Genomic DNA, 21,466 nt, shown 5'->3' on the forward strand with positions numbered 1-21,466 from the left:
TGGGTATGCTGCGGGTTCTGGAAGAGTTCTGCTCATTCTGCAGGAAGAGGGACTTGGAGATAAACCTCCAGAAGACAAAATATATGGTCTTCCATGCAAGTACCATCAACTGCCCACACCCTCAAATGGAAGGTATGGCTCTAGAGAGGGTGTTCATCTATGACTATTTAGGCCTTACACTTAATGATAAGATGGACTGGGGGAACCAGATAAAGAAAGCCAACCTAAAACTTACACAGTCCAAAGGGGGAATTTTGAAAGTGTACAAAAGTTGCACCCAGAAAGTGGTAGGTCCACCGGCAGAAATATACAAAGTACAGGCAAGGGGCGCATCATTATATGGAGCGGAGCTCTGGGGTCACTGTCCAACCAACATCCTATCCTTAACTGAGAATACCTTTCTAAGGCAGTTGCTGGGCTTCCGAAAAGCACACCCTTGACACCACTACGGTGGACCTGGGTATTGGCCCCATTGCTGATCTAATTGACTCCCGTCCACTACTATTTTTGCGCCGTATTTAGAGTACGCCTGAGTTGGTAAATTATAGGGAGGAATTGAGGGACGTTATGACCATCCTGGGTGCAGGGAACATACTCATTAGGAACACTTGCCAAGTACTGGGGAGGATGAATATGTGGTTGACGCCAGAAGAGACCTGCCACTCCATTTCCAAAAAGTCACAATTCTCTGCCTATAAGGAATATAAATGTATCCAACTATCACAGTGTTCTAATTCATGAAGTCTGACTTCCAGGTTTCTGGAAGTCAAACAGCAGTACAAACTGGAGTTGGCCCTGGATAGTATCCAGCCCCTCACTGCAAAGAAATTGTACTTACAATTTAGGCACAGGGTGCTCCCACTTCGAGTATTCACTAATAAATGGAAGGGAGCAATTAAACTAGGATGGCCTGGGTGTACCTCGACCGAAGAAACAGAACCTCACGTTCTTCTCTTCTGTCCTTCTTATAGTAGACCTAGGTCCAAATCGGTCCTCCAGCTTTGCAGAAACGTGGGAATTAGACATCACTCTGAGGTCTTTAAGATACTAAAATACTAAACGAACCCACTATATGTGTTTGCTATCTCTAGGTTTCTATTTACGATGTGGTGTATACGTAGGAGCATTATATAAGAATAATGAGTTTGCCAATAACCTAACTGTGCTCGCCCACTAATCACGATGCCAAGCTAATCCTGTATATTGCGTCCTTATTTTACTATATTGTTACGCTAATTTTGCACATTCTCCCGAAGAAGGATAAACAGTTTAAATGTATCTTGTAACAATATTTTAATTGTTTTTATCCAGTATTTATTGAACCTCGTTTTTAATGTTTCTAATGTTTTTATTATTACCAGCTAGCGAATGCCCCAAAGACTGTTATGCATTAGGCTGATGAGTCAGAAAATAATGTACAAAATTGCACTATAGTACTCTTTTTTTAAAATGATCTTTTGAATTGTTCTTAATTATGTAAAATTGGGTACTATAAGGTGCTTATAAATGTAATGCTATATTCGTATGTGCTTTTATGGCTGTAAAGCCGAAATAACGTTTTCGACTGACTGGCTGACAAACATTCATCATCTCTAAAGGTACCATAAAGGTGCCACTCTGATCACTGCTGTATTGAAGCATCTTAGAATTAATGATACCTTCTGTAGTCTGCAGTGGTAATTATGGGTGCAGTAATATTGAAATGGCATTCCTGACCCTGTGGTAAATGGGCCCTCATGCTTGTAAATTCTGTAAACAAAATTGTGACTGTGATAAAGAACATGCCCTCTCAATTACCCAATAGACTCTAAGTGCACTGCCAGGAGTCGTTATGGTCCTCCTTGATAGCCCTGCATTAATTCTGAGTAAAGACAACTGAAGAGGCGCCTCTTCAGGGAGCACTCCCCCACCCAAAATTCCACCCTGCACTTTCCCCAATTCTTGTATCTTCATAGGGGCCCTGCCCGCGTTCAACACTCCTTCGCTCTAATCTAGAGCCACGTTCACACTCTACAAATAACCACCACATGCATACAATAATCCCCGGGTTGCTTCGCCATCCCAAAAGTTCACTAAGTCCTACAAAAGTCGAAAGAAACAGGCAATAGTCAGATTCTAAAGCCATGGTAGGCGCCACCCACCTTTACAGGGAATAAGCTTTCTTTCACCCTCTCTCTATTGGCTGCTGGGCTGGGTTCAGCGTTTCATAGCCCTACGGATGGCCGGTCTACAGTGTAAATGACAACTTTCTTTATGACAGAAGCAGAGACTTGTCAGTCTTATGGGTACGAGGAAGGCAGAAACAGCTTGCAGAAGAGACAAATTGGTTTGCAGGAAATTGACACTATTTGCTTTTTTAATAAAAGTGAATTTGTCACAGTTTCAAGCGGCAAATTAATTCGGAATATGCCATCATAGGCACCCAGCAGACGAGAATGCCATTCGAAAGTTGATTTGAGAATTAATTTGAAAAAAAAAGTGCAGGCAGGTTTTGATGGTTTTCGGGGCGTGAGAAAGTCATTACAGACATAGGTGGCTCAGAAAATTCAAAATTATAGAAAAATGTTTAACGTTATACTAGATTGCTTTTTTAGAATATTAGGGATGCTGGATGTGGTACAGAATCCACAACTTGCAGATTGTGCACCTATAAGAAGGAATCCTGGCTGCACCTTCTCTGTTGCTGCCCAAACCTCAACAATGATCGCCGGCGACTGCTGCGCCCAATTTGCCTCAGCAAGAATATAAAGTCTTGTAGCGAAGCATCAGCCTTATGTCTGTCCACCACCAGCACTATGACCCTGGCAAGACTGGCGAAATTCATCCACCAAATCAGGCTGGCCTTAAAAGCTGTGGGCCACAGTGGACGGGATCCATTCACGTAGTACCACTGACTGTGTCCCATTTGCATGCCCCCTTCCAAGAAAATAATGCATCTAGTAAGATACTTTATGCACCCTTGAGAGTAGCTTATGCGCTTACCAGCAACAGACTAATTCCAAGGCACATAAGTTGGGGAATGGACAATCATGCGAGACTCAGTCATTTGAACAAAATATTTTATGCATGCAAATGATGCAACCAAATACAGCCCAGATTTTAGCATTAGCTTTTAACTTTAGCTTTTTAAGTATCTATTCGTTACTATATACAAGAAATTGTTTCATTGTTGACTTTGCTGTAATGATTTTAATTAATTATACAGTCAATACTACAGTCAATAAAAAAAAATGTCAAATGTGGTACAGAAGAATGGCAATACACCTGTGTGAAGCCCCTACAATTGTGAAAATGTCATTAAAATTTGAGGTTAAATGGCAAAACAACTACACAGCTACTCTGCCACAGTATATTTGCTTGGTTGGGCACAGATGACCAAAACGACTTGGAAAAGCAAAGAGTGCAGTTGGCCACCACAGGTCAGCAGAGTTTAAGAGACGATGTGGGAAAGGCTGGCATAGAAGTAGAAATCATTTAAATGTCATCAAACTTGAATTTGCAGACTATTTTTTACTACTGCAGTTACAATACTGAAGCAGCATAGGTACGGAAATTATGAAAAGAGAAGGGTGCATCTATAAAGGAAATTTCATAAAAGCACAATGATCTCCAATTGTAGCTATCAGGTGGGAACAACTCTCCTATTTGTGTTTTTTGTAAATGTTGGTACTTGCAGCCCTGCATTAAGAAATAAGATACTAACCTTTGTTAACACCTTATCTGGTAGAGACTCTTTCTAGCCACAGACTCCTTACCTTTGAATTACCCCCAGGGGTCAGACTGGATCCAGAATTTTTTTGGTGAGTAGTAATCCTGTGGGATAAACGGAAGATGTAAACCATCTTGGTGGAGGGTCATCTGGAAACCAAGAATACGTACCAGACTTCGGGCAGAAGGTCGAAGGTCGAAGGTTGAAAGCTGTCAACTGTTGCCACTCAATTTCCACCCGAAGGGGCAGCCTGATCTGAGGACTGATGGCTATGCTCAGTAGCTCGGGATAACAGACTCTCCATGCCCAGTCCAGAGCCACAAGAATGCCTTGGGCTGTGTCGTTCCTGATCTTCTTGAGAACTCTGGGCAGAAGTAGTATGGGCCACAAAGGAGTACAGGAGACCTGAATTCCACGTGAGACAAAAAGTGTCTCTGAGTGACAGCCACCTTGGAAACTTCCGTGCACAGAACTGCTGACATTGCACGTTCTCGTAGGTGGTGAACGGATCTAACCAAGGCTCACCCCACTGCTGAAAGAGAACTTGCACCCCCTCCAGATGGAGATGGCATTTGTGATCCGGTAGGCCTCTTTGGCTGAGTTTGTCCGCTCTGCCATTCAGAAATGTTGAACCACCAGGAAAATGCCCTGTGGTTCCAGCCATGTCCAAAGATGCAGTGCCTCTTGACAAAGGGTCCAAGACTCCACACCACAGTTTTTGTTGGAGTACCACATGGCGGTAGTGTTGCCCATGAACACCTGCACTAGCCTTCCCTGGATGGAGGGTAGAACGGCCTTTAATGCAAATCGGATCTCTTGGAGCACCAACATGTTAATGTGGTGTCCAGATTACGCCAGACACCAGAGCCCTCTGATCTCCACATCTCCCAGATGCTTGCTCCATCCCAGGAGTGGTTGGGGAAAAAAGCGCGGTCTGCCGCTTACCCAATTGCGCTTTGTTAATGTATTTATATAGCGCAAATCACCGACCCGGTATCTAAGCGCTTGCTTAGGGAACCCGTCCTGGTATTCCCCTGTGAGATAACCCCGGCAGGGTATCCACAAGGTGAAAGCTAGGCATCCCACCGCGAGGGGCCGTTGTGGAGATTAAGCAAGCTATTGCCCAGAGTCGCAGAGTGTGAACCCGTGAATCGAGTAGGCACCGGAGCGAGAATTGTCGAGTCAGTGGACATTTTAGGACTCAAGACCCCGCCGAGCCGGGAATTGAACCCTGGTCCCCGGCTGACCTCTGCTTCCAGGTCTGCCTCCTCTAACCAGTGAGCCACACTTAACCACCAATGCAGATATTTTGCAATTCCGTCTTAGATCTGGACCATGTCGGAGAGAGTTCCCTGATGCTGCGCCACCTGGAACTTGCGGTCACACAGCAGAGCCTGCATATGCCAGCGGGCATGTGCCACCAGGAAGATGCAGGAGGCCGTGTGTCCTAGCAGCTTTAGAGTCTGTCTCACCAAAATCCAGGATAGAGGCTGAAACATCTGTATCATAGCCTGCATATCCCGAACTCGCCATTCCGGAGGATAGGCCCGAAACTGCACTATGTCCAGAACAGCTCTGATGAAAAGAAACGTCTGAGAGGGAGTCAAGTGTGACTTTGGTACATTGATAGTGAACACCAGTGAATGCAATAGGTCCGCTGTAGTTTGGAGATGACAGCCTAGGGTGAGCCTGCCTTCAACAGCCAGTCGTCAAGATAGGGGTAGACTGGCACCCTTGATCTCCACAGATGAGCTGCAACGACATCCATTCCCTTTGTGAACACCCGAGGGGCACTGGTAGGCCAAAGGGGAGCACAGAGAACTGAAAGTGATCATGGCCCACGTTTAACCGCAGGTAAAGCCTGGGGGCAGGCAGGCAGGAATATGGAAGCTACCATCCAGTCTCCTGGGTCCAGGCCAACTGAGCTGAGCTACAGTGAGCATTTTGAAATTCTCCTTCTTAAGAAAGAAGTTGAGGTAGCATTGGCCTAGGATAGGATGAACGCTTATAGATCTTCTTGAGCACCAGAAATTAGAGAGAATAACCACGACCCACTTCTGGCATCGAAACTCTCTATAAGGCTTCTGTGGCCAAAAGAGCTGTTGCTTCCTGTCAGAGAAGAGATAGGCAGTCCTCCATTAGCCTGCCATATGTAGGTGACATGGAGTGAAGGGTAATCTCGAAGGGTAAGGAGTAGCCCTTTAGGACAATCTGCAAAACCCACCTGTCCAATGTTATAGACTGCTAGCGGGGTAGATAATGGTGAATCCTGCCACCCACTGGGCGCCTATGATGATAAATAGGTGGACCAGGAAGGTTTGAAGGCTGCGGCTGCTGAGGGATGGCAGACTTACCCGACCACTGGCCACCCGACCCACGGGGCTGGTAGAAGCTGCGTCCACGGCCACGCAGAGGCTGTTAAGGTTGCGCTCTCTGGTGGCAGGGAGAGTAGGTACGTTGCTGCATGCACCTTCCATAGCCATAAAAGGCAGATATAGGGTGACGATGGGCCATGGAAGCCCGTAGTCCTCAACCAGGCATGTTGTCACAGTGCCATTGTTGATGAAATCACTCTGTCCAGTGAGTCGGTGGTGTCTAGGCCAAATCCAGTGGTAAACTTAGCTGCGTACTTCTCATAGGCAACAGCCTGGGAGAGTATGGCTCAGGCAACCTCCGGGACGGTTGGCAGCACCTGCGCAATTATATCCCAAAGTGCATGGGAATAGCACCCCAAAAGTCATGCAGCATTCACTGACCGCAATGCGAGGCTGGTGGCAGAAATTATTTTTTTGCCTAAAGTGTCCAGGGTATTGGATTCCCGATCTGGTGGAGAGGTTAGGAATGTGCAAGGATTTACGCATGAAGAGGAGGCATGTCCCACCAAGCTCTCCAGAGCGGAGTGTTGGGTGAAAAAGTTTGGGTCCCCTGGAGTGGGCCGATGTTGGCTGGCAATTGTCATGTTCATAGGAACCCCTGTACTGAGCTTGGACCGACTCCCAAGCAGGATGTCAGTAAGTGCCCATTGAAAGGGGGAAGTGGCTCTGATGGGGACACTCCTGGCTGAAGCACTTCTGTCAAGGCAATAGTCTTGACTGCCCCTGAGGGCAGACTGAAGTCCAGGACCTCAGCTGCCCTCTGCACCACCATTGCAAATGTAGCTCCCTCCGTCTTAGCCACGGTAGGGGAAGAAAGTATGACAGTATCTGGAGAAGTGTCCAGTCCACTGGCTTCACCCAGATCCTTACACCAGTCCATGTTTTCTTCATAAGACTGGTATTCTTCAGGGCCCAGCAACCCCTCCCTTTCCTCCTAAGTCCTAACCCATAATAACAGGGATCAGGCTCCATCCTGTATGGCATGGCTCCGGTCGGTGCCAGAGTCTGTGTCGGATGATGCCCCTTAAGCTCTGTGTCGGAGTCAGGAATGAGGATGGGGATAGTACCGTCAGCGCCTGGAGCATCAACCTCGGTGATTGGTGCTTGGGAAGGTTGAGGTGGCACGACCGGCACTGATCCAGATCCATCTGTGGATCCTTGGGGCCCGACTACACTGGAGTAGCCAATGTGGGTCCAGTAGGGGCCCCTCCTGAACCTGCCACTCAAATATGAGGTGTGTAAGAACAACAGGAGTAAACCCATAGACCACGTCGGGATGGGTGTGAAGTATGAACAATAACAATTCCCAACAGGTTTCAATTTGAGACAGTTAAGTAATGTATGCAGTCTGCATTACATAAACAAGAAACAAGGAGGCTCGTGTGGTTTAAAAGCTTGTTATTCACCAAATTAAAGGAGGGTGTTACACATGGAAATACAGTTAAACAGCACTGTACAGAGAGAATCATGTGACACCCCGAGGGCACTTGGTGGGTGAAGAATATATACAATTAGTGAAAAGTGAAGACGCAAGTCTCGATGTCTGGGCGAGACATCGAGAGCCCTCAACGCTCTTGCTTTATTCAGGCGCTGTCCAATCGGACCAGCCCACGACTGCACACTTCATATCCAGACACCCCAATTTCAGACGTTGCCTGGGCGTCCAGTGACTCACGGGATCTACACGACGTGATCTACACTGCCTGACATCGACAACCCTGTCCTGATGACGATCCCGATTCACGGGGATCGAAACGCCGTCGACATCACAGCGCAATTTTAGAGCGCATCTTTACGTTTTGTGCTCCTGTAAATCTGTTTGTTCAACGATTTAAGTGAATTTAACTTAACCCTGCGGAGCCATCACTGTATTACTTTCTTGTCACCTTGCGCCGTTCACGCTGTTCACTCTCAGCACTTGCGTCTTCACTTTTCACTAATTGTATATATTCTTCACTCACCAAGTGCCCTCGGGTTGTCACATGATTCTCTCTGTACAGTGCTGTTTAACACCCTCCTTTAATTTGGTGAATAACAAGCTTTTAAACCACACAAGCCTCCTTGTTTCTTGTTTATGTAATGCAGACTGCATACATTACTTAACTGTCTCAAATTGAAACCTGTTGGGAATTGTTATTGTTCATACTCAAATATGAGGTGCATGGCCTCATAAAATTATTTTAGTTGGGCAGGGGTTCCACTGATTCCTGCAAAATGGGGGAGGCACAGAACCACCCAGGTGCTGGCTCAACTGCGGGGCCAGGCCTCGAGACGTGGCGCTCCCTCATCTTCTCAGCCAACAGATGATGGGAAGTTGAACCAAGCTTCGACTTCTTTTTCATTTTGTGGGAGTAAGACTTACTCAAGTGGCTCGATGACTTGGAGTGCGACAATGACCTTACACTCATCAACTACTACTGAGACCTTCCTCTTGACCGGGGCATCGTAGTTCCAGCTCACGCATAAAGTTGCTAGAAGCTTGAGAGACCACTCCTTCAAGGAATTTGGGTACACGGCGTGGTAGTCAGAACAGGCCTTCGGGTTATGGATCTTTCGAGGCATCAGAGCAAATAAGATGTGGGTCTATCACTGACATCTGTCAGTGACGTACACTGCAGGTCTTGAAGCAGGCATTTTTAGATGACATTCCTGCCCCACCAGGAGGTAAGACATCACAAAACGTAAACAAAATATCGAAAAAGCATAGTTAGGAAGTGAGTAAGGGGCAGCTCATCCTGGACCTGCGCTGACTGGTGCGGAAAGAAAATAACTGACATCAGTGAGCCTGGGTGGCGCCTATACATGCACTGCGAACGCCACTTGTGCCAAACAACACCATCTACAGGCACAGGGGTACTGCTCATGAAAACATTTCCAGATCCAGTCTGACACTTGGAGGTAATTTAAAGGTGAGGAATATGCGGCTATAAGTCTCTATCCGATAACAGCAGATGCAAACCCACAAGTACCAAAACGAATGAAAAAAACAAGACTACATGAGCCTCCCATACCTGACATATGATAATATTGGATATCTGCAAAGTGGGTAGAAAAGGAATAAGGGGAATGCCATATTCCATGGAAAAGGTCTCCTTTCCAGCCCATTTGAGATACTTGCCCAGAAACCCCTATACAAAATATTTAATTTGTGGAGAAAAAAATAAGTGTGGGGCCAAATATTTTCTTAGCGTCCTGCAACTGGTGCTGCTTAGTTCCAGATTTGTTGAATACCAAGATGGTCTACTTTTGATTCCACCTCATGCCACTTCCTACAACGACCCTACACATCCTGCCTCTTTGTCTCATTCCCTACAAGTTCTTTTATAGCTCTACTTTCTCCCTTTGTCAACATTTTCTATCTTTCTCTCCCACATTCCTTCTCCATTTTCTGCCTTACTCTTTCTTGCTCTGGGCCAATGTAGAATGATGAAAAAAGACACAGGGGCATATTACCAAGCAATAGCGATAATTATCGCTATTGCTTGGTTAGAGACAAAAATTTACAGCAGAGCTGCGGCGATTATTATCGCAGATAAACCTTGGCATTACCAAGGTTTATCGCAAATGCGATAAAAATCCGCCGCAATGCATGCATTACCGAGCTAATGCTCTTAGCCGTGTTATCCACCTCCCATTGGATAACATGGCTAAGAACTGCTCAGGGCAGGTGTTAGCTTTTGGAGATATTCGCGCTTAGCGCGCATATCTCCAAAAGTTGGTAATAGGAGATAGCGATGTTAGAGACTGTTTCCAGTCGCTAACATCTTGGCACGCCCACTTTGCATGTCATTAGTGATAAATATCACTGACATGCAAAGTGGGGCCCAAGATGGTCGCTATCTCCTACTAGCTGTCGCTAACTGGTGTTAGGGACAGCTAGGTAATAGGGAAATAATTGTATCTCCGCTTTCTTGGCTTTTAAAGCCAAAAAAGCAGAGATAAACTCCCTTGATAATATGCCCCACAGTCTCCTAAAAATGAGTGCTGGTGCTCACCACCAAAAACCACTAACTCAAATTAAGCACTGGTTTTGTGGCTAGGCATACACTATTGTTGGGCATTGTACCTTAAGGGAACAAATGACAGTGTTGAGGTTTTTCTACATAAGAAATGCAAGACAATTATAGAAATAAACCAAATGTATTCCTTTCTATAACAAAGTATTCTGTATACGAGCCTAGAAATGTACAGCATTTTTTCATCTAAAGAAATATATGATTCCTAATCAGTGGATATTTTACCACCCGTCCCTAGTTGCATACACCTCGAAAGAATAAAAGGATGACCATACTATGCTGGGTCTATGCATGGGGGTGTATGGTGATCTTTAGGTATTATTTATCAGGTGGTTTTAGATTTCTTTTGGGTTTGGTAGTACATCACTACTACTCTTTCTTCAAATAATTCTTCCTTTAGTTTTGATACACTTTTCATGCAGATAATTCCTAAATAGTATTTTCTTACCCTATTTTAAATCCCTCTTCATGCACTTTGTCCATGCCAATGTGAAAGGGATATATTATTCACATCTATCACATCCAGATATTTTCAGGAATGCAGCAACTTTCTTGTTTGCATCAGGCTGTTGGTGGTATGCAGGCTATTCCTGTTTTAATCCCCTGTGCTCTGTAACCGTTAATCCTTTCACCTAGGCCATATACACCTTGGCACATGTATTCTGCTTGAATGTACATTACCTCCCCTTCTGACTGTCACCTTTTCATAAACCATCTTAAAAATGTAAGAGCTGATACTGCACGTGGGTGCCTCCTTAAGCATGAATGGGTATGAGGGAAATGGTGCTCCTTCTATGGACTGTCAATGTAAGCAATTGTTTATCTCCACCGTGATGTCACCATGTCCTGCTGTATCCCTGTATGCACAGTTTCATCTATATCTGATAATGAATGTTTTTTGCGGCAAAACTTGCAATAAAGCAGTAGCGGCTCAGAGCCTCGCCCCACTGCCTGGCTCACAGCCAGCAAATGTATAATAAAACGATGATCTTGCATTATTTTATTTTACATTTGCCGTCTCTTAGCCAGCGATGTTGGGAGGGGCAAGGCCTAGGTATGGGATGGGCGAGGAGGAGTGCTAATGCACTCCACTCCCTAAGTGCGCATATGTGTTTAGGCCGGCTGTCTCAGGCCAACCAAAACACACATGCGCACCTAGGTTTTTTCCAGCCCAGCTGCATTGAGCAGCCCGGCTGGTGAAACCCCACAGACTCCCTTGTTTGAGCAGGGTCAGGTGTCTTTCCTGCCTGCTCAGACTAATTCCCCTGCTGCTCTGCAGTGCAGGGATTGGATGGGAGTCCAAGTCCCAGGGGCTGCTGGGACCCAGGAAGAAGAGGAGAGGCAGGAGGATGAGACACAATAGCTGGAGGCGGCAGTCGGCAAAAGGAACGTTTTTAAAAATTTATTTTTTTTTACATTTCTAACCCCCCCAACCCCCCCCCCCCCCCCCCCGGGGCGACCCAACCAGCCTTACCACCCTTCATTTATGGCAGCCGCCACTGCAAAAAAGCTGGTTATAAAAAAAAGACTTTAAGACCTGAGTTTAAAAGAAAGGCGTACACGTATTTCATAATTTACTTAGTTTGAAAATTTGAGAGACTGGCCATCAATTTTTATGTATTCTTAATGAGAGGAATGGACGAATAATGCATTGCATTCCATATAGGTGGATGAGCCAAGGCAGGTTCAAGCCTGGGTCAGCTCAAAGGTCTTGCTCTGGTTCGGCTTTGGGGTACAATTGAAGGGCTAGCTACAGACGAAACAGATGACGGATTTTCTCCTTGCTTGTGCAGTTTAGAAAAGAAAACAACCTAGAATAGACAATCCGCGGGCAACAAAAGGCTCTGCAGTGCCATACTAATGACTAATAATATACCTTACAAGTGCTAATTAATAACAAAAATTCGGCAAAGTAAAGGAATTGCTGGAACAAATGTGAATAAAGTTCGCATTTCTCTCCTCTTCCTTCCACTTAACCTGCAATTTTAATAACATGTGGAACAAAAACATTAAACTAGGTCAAGCAACCTGCGTCTGATAAATTTTGCATTGCAGTACTGTTAACACGAGTGTACTTTCCATACCACTTTAAATGGTTTATATCTTGTTAATCTGTTGCATTGCCTCTATTGAGGTACAGAGTTTTTCTCTCAATTAGTTTTGTGTGTTAAGTCAGGGAAAGTCGGTGATACTGCTGCCACTGGAGTTCTGTGTTTTACTTGCATTTACGGGATTTCCATGGAGAACAACAAATATCCACCTTTTAATCCTTGTGGATCGCTAGAAAACTACTTACTAAATTTGAAGGTAAGCTTTTGTAATGGAATCAAACTCGGTTTACCAAACATGTTCCTAGAACAATTTCTTATTTAATATCAGGGCCATTTATTGGATTTTTATAAAGCGTAAGTCAAGTTCATTGAGCTTACTGAAAGAGTGTGATAATTTAGCTCCTGAAAGACCACTCTGCTCTGAGCATTGTCCATTTCTGTCAGTCTGAAGACAGGAGTTAACTCCCAGTGCTGAACTGCAGACTGTGCGACTAGAAACCTGGACTAACATTCAATTTTCCACACCTGGCCAAATTGTGAGGTCCTGGGCAAACAACTTTGGGGCCAAATACGATGCAGCCCTTAAAGTCTTCAGCCGTTGGTTAGAGCCTTCCGGGCCGCATCGTAATCAGCCCCTTTTCTTACTTTAAGAGAGCTACATTACATTGCTGGCGGTCGGAAACGAAACTGGCTGGTCATTCCGGCTGGCTTCCGACAGGCTCAAGGAGCTCGTCAGCCAGTTTGAACTGGCTCGTGATCCCAAAACTCGGGCCCTTCTGCCCTTGGGATTACGATGTACGGGTTTCAGCATGATTTCCATGATTGCCTGTCCGACATGGAAACCAAGTCGAAAATCGTGTTTGTGGGACCCCAGCAGGGCCCTCTCGGGTGCGCGGCCTTCGGTTGGGGGCCGAGAGTCCACATATGGTGCCCCCCGTTGACCCCAGCCCTCCATAGCAGGAACCTTGGGGTGCCTGCCGTGGGGTGCAGGGATGATCAGCACATCCCATTTTCCTATGGGAGCATATATTATGGCTGGTTTACGGCCGTAATGCATGCTCCCATAGGGAAATGTAGGAATGCGACCGAACAGTGGTTGGTCGCATCCTAATTAGGCAGTCAGGACCACTGACCAGAGGTCCGTCAGTCCCAGGACTGAAGCGGTGTCGGGAGGACTGAAGTCCACCCAACATCGTAACTAGCCCCTTTGTGTCACTGTCCATCATTATCTTTAACTGTAAACTTTGTAAATAACTGCAAGTAAATGAGTGTAAATGAGTGTAATGGTTAGCCAAACCTAAAAGTGGCATATATATATTAGTGCAATGTATCAGTAAAAAACATAAACATTCAAAATAATGAACTATTTTTTAAACATTATAATTAAAGTGGCGACATTTGTATCTGTTATCCATTTTGTGAATTCCATGAATAGCCTTTTGAGGGCTCGGATAATACTTTGGCTCTTAGAGCCTAGCTGGACCCTAGACTTGGTTCCAGTGCCACTCTTTGGATAAATGTGGTGGCTTGCACACCTTTAGCACTGCCTTGAGATTACACTAATGTTATGCATGAAGGAAGATTAAGTTTATATGGTGCATGTATACCTCAATAAAAGGTATCCTAGTGCTATATTGCTACAGATCCATTCCAGGAAAGAGTCACTGAACACAAGAATGCTGTGCCTTATAGACTAAGATCAGAAAAAAAACATTTGTATATGTTTTTTAAATGTTTTTAATCTTTTAGTTGTTCAGGCATATTGTTCAATATCTTTGGAATGATCACTGATATCGTAAGACTTGATATTGTCAATCTAGGTATACTCAAATAATGTTTAAGAGAGTGCTTTGGAATGGGGATTTGGAAGACATTAGTTACAAAATTGACATTCAACTTGCAAGCCATGTTCGAACTGCACTTTTAGAATGCGTGTAAAGCTTCTGCAGAAAGGCTTTCACTTAGAAATAGCATGCAGACTTGGTGGTCATGGATCACCTTTACGAGAAGAGGTGCGCAGCTATCTCTTAAAGGCGTTACTCATAATCCACACTCATTTCAGTTGTTTTGGTCTCCTATTGATTCATATGTTTTGCAGTGATATTGTTATATATTAGCATTTGTTCTATTTTTACATTACATTTCAATTGTAACTCTGTAGTTTATGAATTTATGATCCTATGACATGTTATTTCCCTTACCTTTCCCTCCCTTTCCTCCTTACCCTTTCTCTTTAATTGCGATTCTCTTTTATTATTATATGGTAATATTGTGTATTTTAGTTTAAATGCATTTCAGGTTGAATTTTGATCATTTACACTTGAAAATTCCTTCCTCCTTTTTGTATTGTATTTATTCTTTTCATTGTGTCTTAAAACTTAATAAAATCTTACTGAACTTAAAAAAAAAAGAAATAGCATGCAGGAAAATGTGCCTACCTTGTAATGCAAAAGAAATCCTTGTGATGTATAAATAATACACACAATAGGTTATTAATAATCAAATAATGTAGGGAAAATGTACTTTGGTGTTTAGAATATAAAACACTAGCAGCCCGTCCCGACGTTGTCCGGGTATGAATTGCTGCCGGCCAATAGTATATTGTTTTGTGGGATTTCATTTTGATAGCATTTCTTATCTGTGACAGGCCTGTGAAACGCGCCGATTCACAGTGCACTGCTGATGCATTTAAGAGTGCGCGTTCAGTAGTGTGTGAACTCAAGTTTCCCTACTTTATTTTTCCTTGCAATAATATATAGCACGAACTCAACAACATGGCATGAGCACAATTTATATTACAGAAGAACACATTCATTTGTGGTAGGCACGGGGAGACAAAGCGATTTACCTGGAATCACAGGATGTTGAGCTGATGCAGAGATTCGAACGTAGCTCACCAGCTCTAAAGTTCGCAATTCTAGAACTTGTGGCGGGAGGTTGTCTAAAAGTGTATGTCGTGCTGGCCATCAATTAGAGAGACCTGTGCATTTTTCAAATCGGTGGTGAAAAAATATGAGTATGTTGCTGGAGATGTGGGCCGCCGTGCCACCAATGTACTTACAGGGGGAGGGTAAACACCCATTATTCCGCAACTTTCTTTCCGCATACCATCACTCCGCATACTTTCATTACAAAAGTACCATGACTCAGCAATGCCATTAACGCATGGCATTACATTTTATATGCTTTTACCACGCATACATTTACAACGAAATTAGTTGTAAATGCCTGAATGTTAAAAGCATGTTTTTTTATGTTTGGATAAGGTAAGTATGGGTATATGGTTATATGTTTTGGGGTACTGAGGTATATGATTTGGAATGTTTGGGTATTTTAAGGGTTCAGATATAGTTTTGGGTTATGGGGTACAGCGGTATTTTTAGGGTTCAGGGCTAGGTTTGGGGTATAGGGGTATTTTTAGGGTTATGGGGTAGGTTTGGGTTTTGGGGTACAGGGGTATTTTAAGGGTTCAAGGCTAGTTTTGGGGTACAGGGGTATTTTTAGGGTTATGGGGTAGGTTTTGGTTTTGGGGTACAGGGTTATTTTTAGGGTTCAGGGCTAGGTTTTTAGGTACAGGGGTATTTTTGGGGTTCAGTTATAGGTTTGGGTGTGGGGTACAGGGGTATTTTAAGGGTTCAGGGCTAGGTTTGGGTTTTGGGGTACTGGGGTATTTTTAGGGTTCAGGGGTAGGTTTGAGTTTTGAGGTACAGGGGTATTTATAGGGTTTAGGGCTAGGTTTGGGTTCTGGGGTACAGGGGTATTTTTAGGGTTTAGAGATAGGTTTGGGTTTTGGGGTACAGGGTATATTTATAGGGTTAAGATGGGTTAGTGTTTAAGGGTGTTGGGGTATTTTAAGGAGTAAGGGTGGGTTATGATTATGGAGTGCAGGGGTATTTAAAAGGAGCAGGGTGAACACCCGGAGCTGGAATGTACAGAACCTGGGAAGAAAAAACAATGAAATATTGGGCACAACGCTCGCTTTTTTTTCAGTAATCCCGCACCCTGCACACGCCCACGCGCCCAGCACACGCCCACAGCATACGATATAAGACATGGCATGAAGGGCGGAACGTACCACACGCCCCCAGCGTTTGTCACGCCCCCAGCACACGCCCACAGCACAATGCAGACACGCCCACAAGGGACTACTTTGCTGGCACTGTTCTTTTACCTTTTAAATGTATATGGTGGGCATCTGCATAGCCTATGTCCTTCTGCTGCAACTGCCCTTTCCAACGCTGTATTGGCTGTTGTGATGGGTGCTGTGGTTCCTGAGATTACCCGCCTCAAAGGTTTGGGCTCTCTCTTTATTATATTACTATAGATATGTGTGAATTTTTCTTTTTGTACCAAGCCATTATTCTTAAACGCTCACATTTAGTTTGGGCCTCAAGAACCTTTCTTTTCAACTCTTGCTCATAGCTTAATAAACGTTTCGTTAGAACATTGCCTAGAACTAGCATTTTGCTTAGGAATTTGCTGACTCCTATTGTGTGTTTCATTCAGCTTTCTCACACCATCTTATATCATTTACCTTAATACAATGTGACTTTCTAGTTCTATTTCTGTCTGCCACTCTAACAAGATGGCATGGTAGATAGTGTCAAACGTGGCTGACTGTTCAAGTAGTTCTGAGGCTGCTGTCCCACCTGCATCCATGATCTACTGAATGCTATTGGAGGCTTTAACAAGGGTAGTTTCTGTGCTTTCTAAAGCTTGACTGAACTGGACGACGTGCTTACCTTTCCTCCGGATCGAGCTTCGATGTGTATTTACTACTGCCTCAGTAAATTTGCCCATAAGTGAGAGCAGTGAGATGGGACGATACTTAGCTATCTGGGGATTAAGAGATGCTTCTTTCAGGATTGGAGTGATCCGTGCTTCTTTTCAGGCTGGAAGAACAACGCCCTCTCATAAGGATGGATTGCAAAAGTCAGCAATAACCAGTAAGTTTGTGTTAGTAATTTTTTTAAATATATAACCAGGCAAGAGTTGACATGGGAGGAAGAACTAACCTTTGACCATATCCCTCTTAATTATTCCATGGTGGGATTTTCAATACGAATAAAGTTAATGGATACAAATTGGGATCTTGCTGGATCTGTACTAATGTTGTGATCGGTCATACATCAAGGCACAGACTGAGAATGGCAAGTTCTTGAGTCTTTCTTTTCTAAATTAGTCCGTAGTTGTATTATTTTAGATATCAAAACGTCAGCTATGTTATTGCATAACTCTTGAGGGGGTGGGGGGTATAGTTTTGGCATCCTCTGGACTGAAAAGGATTTTATAGATTTTAAAACCCTACCTGATTGGAATTTGTTTTACTCTACAATACAAAAATGATAATAGTTGGGCTTGAAGATTTTAATCAGTTTTTTGTAGTGCCCTAATTGAGGTTTAAAGAGTCTTCAATTTTCTTCAGACCCATATTTTAGCCATTTTTACACAAATTTCTTACATGGTTATTGACTTCGTTTGGATTTTCATAGTAACACGGTGATTGGGGCTTAAGCCTCCTAATCATGATGTCTTTACCCGGGATAAGGTGATCAAAGTATGCAGTTAACCAGTCATTCATAATTTGGGTCCCACTTTTGTTTGTTTAATGTTTTTCATGCTCTAATCTTTAGGAGTGGTTTCTTAGTTCTCGACTTTTAATAGAAAATGGGAAAAATAATAAAATTAAGACCATTTTATGAGCTGTCCACATTAAAGGAGTAACTGTCTTCCGTTCCACATGGTCTGGTTAGCACACACGAATATCTACTGTACGTGTTGCCTTGTGTATATCATTGTGTCTAGTAATTTAAGGTGAAAGTCTGCCAAAACATCTATAATGGTGTGTGCAGCTGAATCTTGAAGGCTATCAAAATGTATGTTAACATCATCATTACTATCAATTGGTCGTATTCATTAAACATGAAGGTACTACATCTGTTAAGGAGTTTAGGACTTTTTTAAGGGTCCTGGCGGTCTATTAATCAATATACATGTGATGATTTAGACAGTGAAATGGTGAAGGCTATGTTCTGCATTCTGCGATTAAATATTGGTATTCGTTTTATTTAATATTACACCTTAATACATATGCATCAAAAGTACGAGAGACTTGGAATTATGGGGCCTTAGAATTGGGCCAAATTTTTAAAATCTCACTTTTCATTGAATTATGCTACAGCATACGTCAATTTTGTAACATGTAGAGCTCGTTCTCTATTATTATCATCGATTGCTACGAATACATTACTAAATGATCGGTATTTACAGTGACTCATGTCCTACATGAAGGTTTGTGTGGACATCATTAACTACTCATGCCATGCTTAAGCCCCTAAAGCACAAACGATACCCAAGCAGATAAGGCGGGTGCCAGTTGGCGCAGTGGACCTTGAATCTAGCATTTCTGGTTCCAGACCAGGTTAAGCCTCCCCCACCAGATCCTGCATGGCCCCAGGCCTTTGATGCTCTCCTACCTCCTCCTGGTCCAGCATCTGCTGCTTCAGCTTCTCCACCAGCTGGCTCTGCTGATTGATCTCGTCATCCTGGGCACACAGGAGAGAAATGAGAGGGGTTGACATTGAAGGAGTTAGGTGAGGTCACCTCCAAGCACTACAAGTTCTACTTTGATAGAAAGCAAACCTGGTCAACTAAGCTTCCTTCACTTTTTGGCTTGAAAGAAAGTCGCATGGTTGCTGCATCAGTCATACAGATTAGTAACTCAAATCTGATCACTATATTTCAGCGTCTGTCTGGGCAAATCTAAAAATCTAAACATCTATTTCCTCTATTAATCCTTCTGCATACAAACCAGGCATTCACAGAAAGGGGTTCACCTTTTTACTCTCCTTTACTCTCTTGATGTATCACTAACACTAACACAAACAAGGGACTTTAATTGCTAGGAACAATTTCTGTGCATATACAAATCAATCTCAGGTTACATTGAGGTGAAAATAAATACAAAGACATTTTTTATTTTTCAAACATGGTTTTTTTGCTTAATGTTAGTGTTAAAGATGTAAAAGCATTACTTACCTTTTCACTGTCGGAGATACACATAGATTGCCTGTCTAACAAAGCATCTTTCTCACAACAGAAGGTTTTTCCAGGACTCTGCCCCTGCAGTGTTAGCATGGAGAGAGCTTCCCGCTTACCTTAGAAGTATCCTGTATCCTGGCACAGCATGCATTCCAACAACATCATTCCAACAGAATGTTCTCATGCAAGTGATTGGCTGAAAACATGTGCATGATAGGCCAATATGTTATTTCAAGAACACTGTCCATGTACTTCCTTCAAGAATAGCTGCAAAGTGCATATTTAGGAAATTCTAAGAAAACAGCCTATTGATTAAGGAGTTTGTCCCTTGCCTCAACACTTAGTGAATGAACAGGCCCTGTCCCTTTATTCGCACTAGTTTTGAGAGAATTACTTTTTCTACATGGACATTCCTCCCATTGCTTCTTTTGGTGACTTCTCTTCCAATGGTGTTCAAGGTGCTAAAGCAATGAGACCCTCCCCTGCCTTCTGAGCATTGCTGCATGACATACCCAAGGATGGGTCCATGTAATTGATCTCAGTCCTGATCATTCTGAAAAAGTTTTTGGCAAGCAGTGAAACATGTCAACATTTTCTGAACAAACTCCAGATTATTGGTTTTATACTTTTGAGCCAGCACACTTCAAATGAATGTATTTTGGTAGCTGTCCATTCGTTTTTAGAGCTGAGAGTTCGTACTGGACTCTTAGTAGCAACTCACTTTACTTTGGGGCGAGCAAAGATAGGGAATGAGTATTAGGAAGCAACACCGCTGATCACAGTGAGACACGTACAGTACTAACTTCAAGTTGCAGGGATAAAATGGACTACATAAGTAGAACAATATTCCTAGTATATTTTTAATTCGTGTTTTCCTTGACCTGTAGGTTGCCATCCTGTAAGCAACACCAATGATGAGAAACCCGGGAGACAGCAAGACCGACAGGCACGGCCCGTGCCGGGCGTTATACTGGGGCGGTGACGTCAGGCAGGGGAGGGTCAGGGTGGGGGGTTGTAAAATGCGGGATATGGACCATTAGAGGTAAGTACTGAAAAATATAAATAAAACGAAAATCGTTGCCCACGCTGCATCGCCAAATGTGATGCAGCGTGGGCAACGAAATTCGTTTTATTATTTTTTTCGGTACTTTTCTCTAATGGTCCATATCCCGCATTTTACAACCCCCCCAACCTGACCCTCCCCTGCCTGACGTCACCGACCCAGTATAACGCCCGGCACGGGCCGTGCCTGAGGCTCAGTTGTCCTTTTTTTGAGCAAACTCTCCTCTTGGTTGCATTGATAACCTATTCTTTAACACCCTGTCAATGATGTAGTAGAACCCCCATTGGACAATGGTGCCCCTTGACACCTCAGTAAAGTATTTCTGATTAGCGACCCCACTAGCAGATCATGACCCTGTAACTCGACCTCTCCAGACACCCACTAGATGATAATGGCTATGTATCTTGTCACCTCAGCAGCAAGGCTCTTCATCCCACTGGCCGGGCCACTAAACCAAAACTTGTGTAAATAGACACTGTGGGACCGATGTCTGACCTTGCCAGAGAAAACGTGTCTCAGCTCCAGGCAATGACCTGGTTATTAAACACCCAAAACAGCATCTCTGCACGCTCAGAAAGAGATGAAAAGCAGACTTTAGCAGTTAAAAACTACAATCCCAACTTCACATTCAGGCAGCAAAGTGGGATCCTTTGACCCGTTCTTCCAAGAGCAGAGAGAGCCTTTCTACCCTGTAACTGTTCTGAAAGAGACTTACCTTGTCATCCAGCTGTTTGTACATCTTACGTATCTCCTCTTCATACTTCTGCCTCTCTTCCTCTGAGATCCGGATAACGATGGAGGAGTTGTTGTCATTAACTGGGGTCTCATCGCATGTGTCCGGAACCAGCTTCTCGTCATCCATGAGCTGTTCCGTCTCAGGCACATTCTCTCCTTCACAAAGAGACCAAGTAGGAAATGTGTGAGGAACATGTGTCTGGCACCAACCATAACAACAGAGCAACTTTACAGAGCTGGCAAAATAACATAGAAGAGCATAACCAGTTCTGTCTTCTGGAGGTTTACACAGTGTACCTGAGGAGAAAGCAGTGGTCTATAATAGCTTGCAATTGATCTAGAACAATGAATCTCTGAAAGGACTCAGTCGGCTTCCGGCAATCCAACCCGACGGGTCAAACATGTATGTTTCTCCTTATGTTAGTTTCCTCAAGTAGAAATGTAACAACAGCTGGGCAGCAGGGACCAGTATCTTC

At 43.8% G+C, this 21,466-nt stretch overlaps 1 protein-coding gene across 1 annotated transcript in view; it reads right to left on the reverse strand.

Annotated features, from left to right (window-relative positions):
• The window catches only part of KIF5A (kinesin family member 5A), a 660,796-nt gene that overhangs the window by 200,296 nt on the left and 439,034 nt on the right, over positions 1 to 21,466 (reverse strand). The window contains exons 12-13 of the mRNA XM_086966580.1: positions 20,971 to 21,146; positions 18,628 to 18,696 (exon numbers count right to left, since the gene is read on the reverse strand). Coding sequence (XP_086822706.1) covers positions 18,628 to 18,696; positions 20,971 to 21,146 — 245 coding nt within the window. The remainder of the gene's footprint in view (positions 1 to 18,627; positions 18,697 to 20,970; positions 21,147 to 21,466) is intronic.

Source organism: Lissotriton vulgaris, chromosome 1_1, assembly GCF_964263255.1.
Source record: "Lissotriton vulgaris chromosome 1_1, aLisVul1.2, whole genome shotgun sequence".
NCBI lineage: Eukaryota > Metazoa > Chordata > Amphibia > Caudata > Salamandridae > Lissotriton > Lissotriton vulgaris.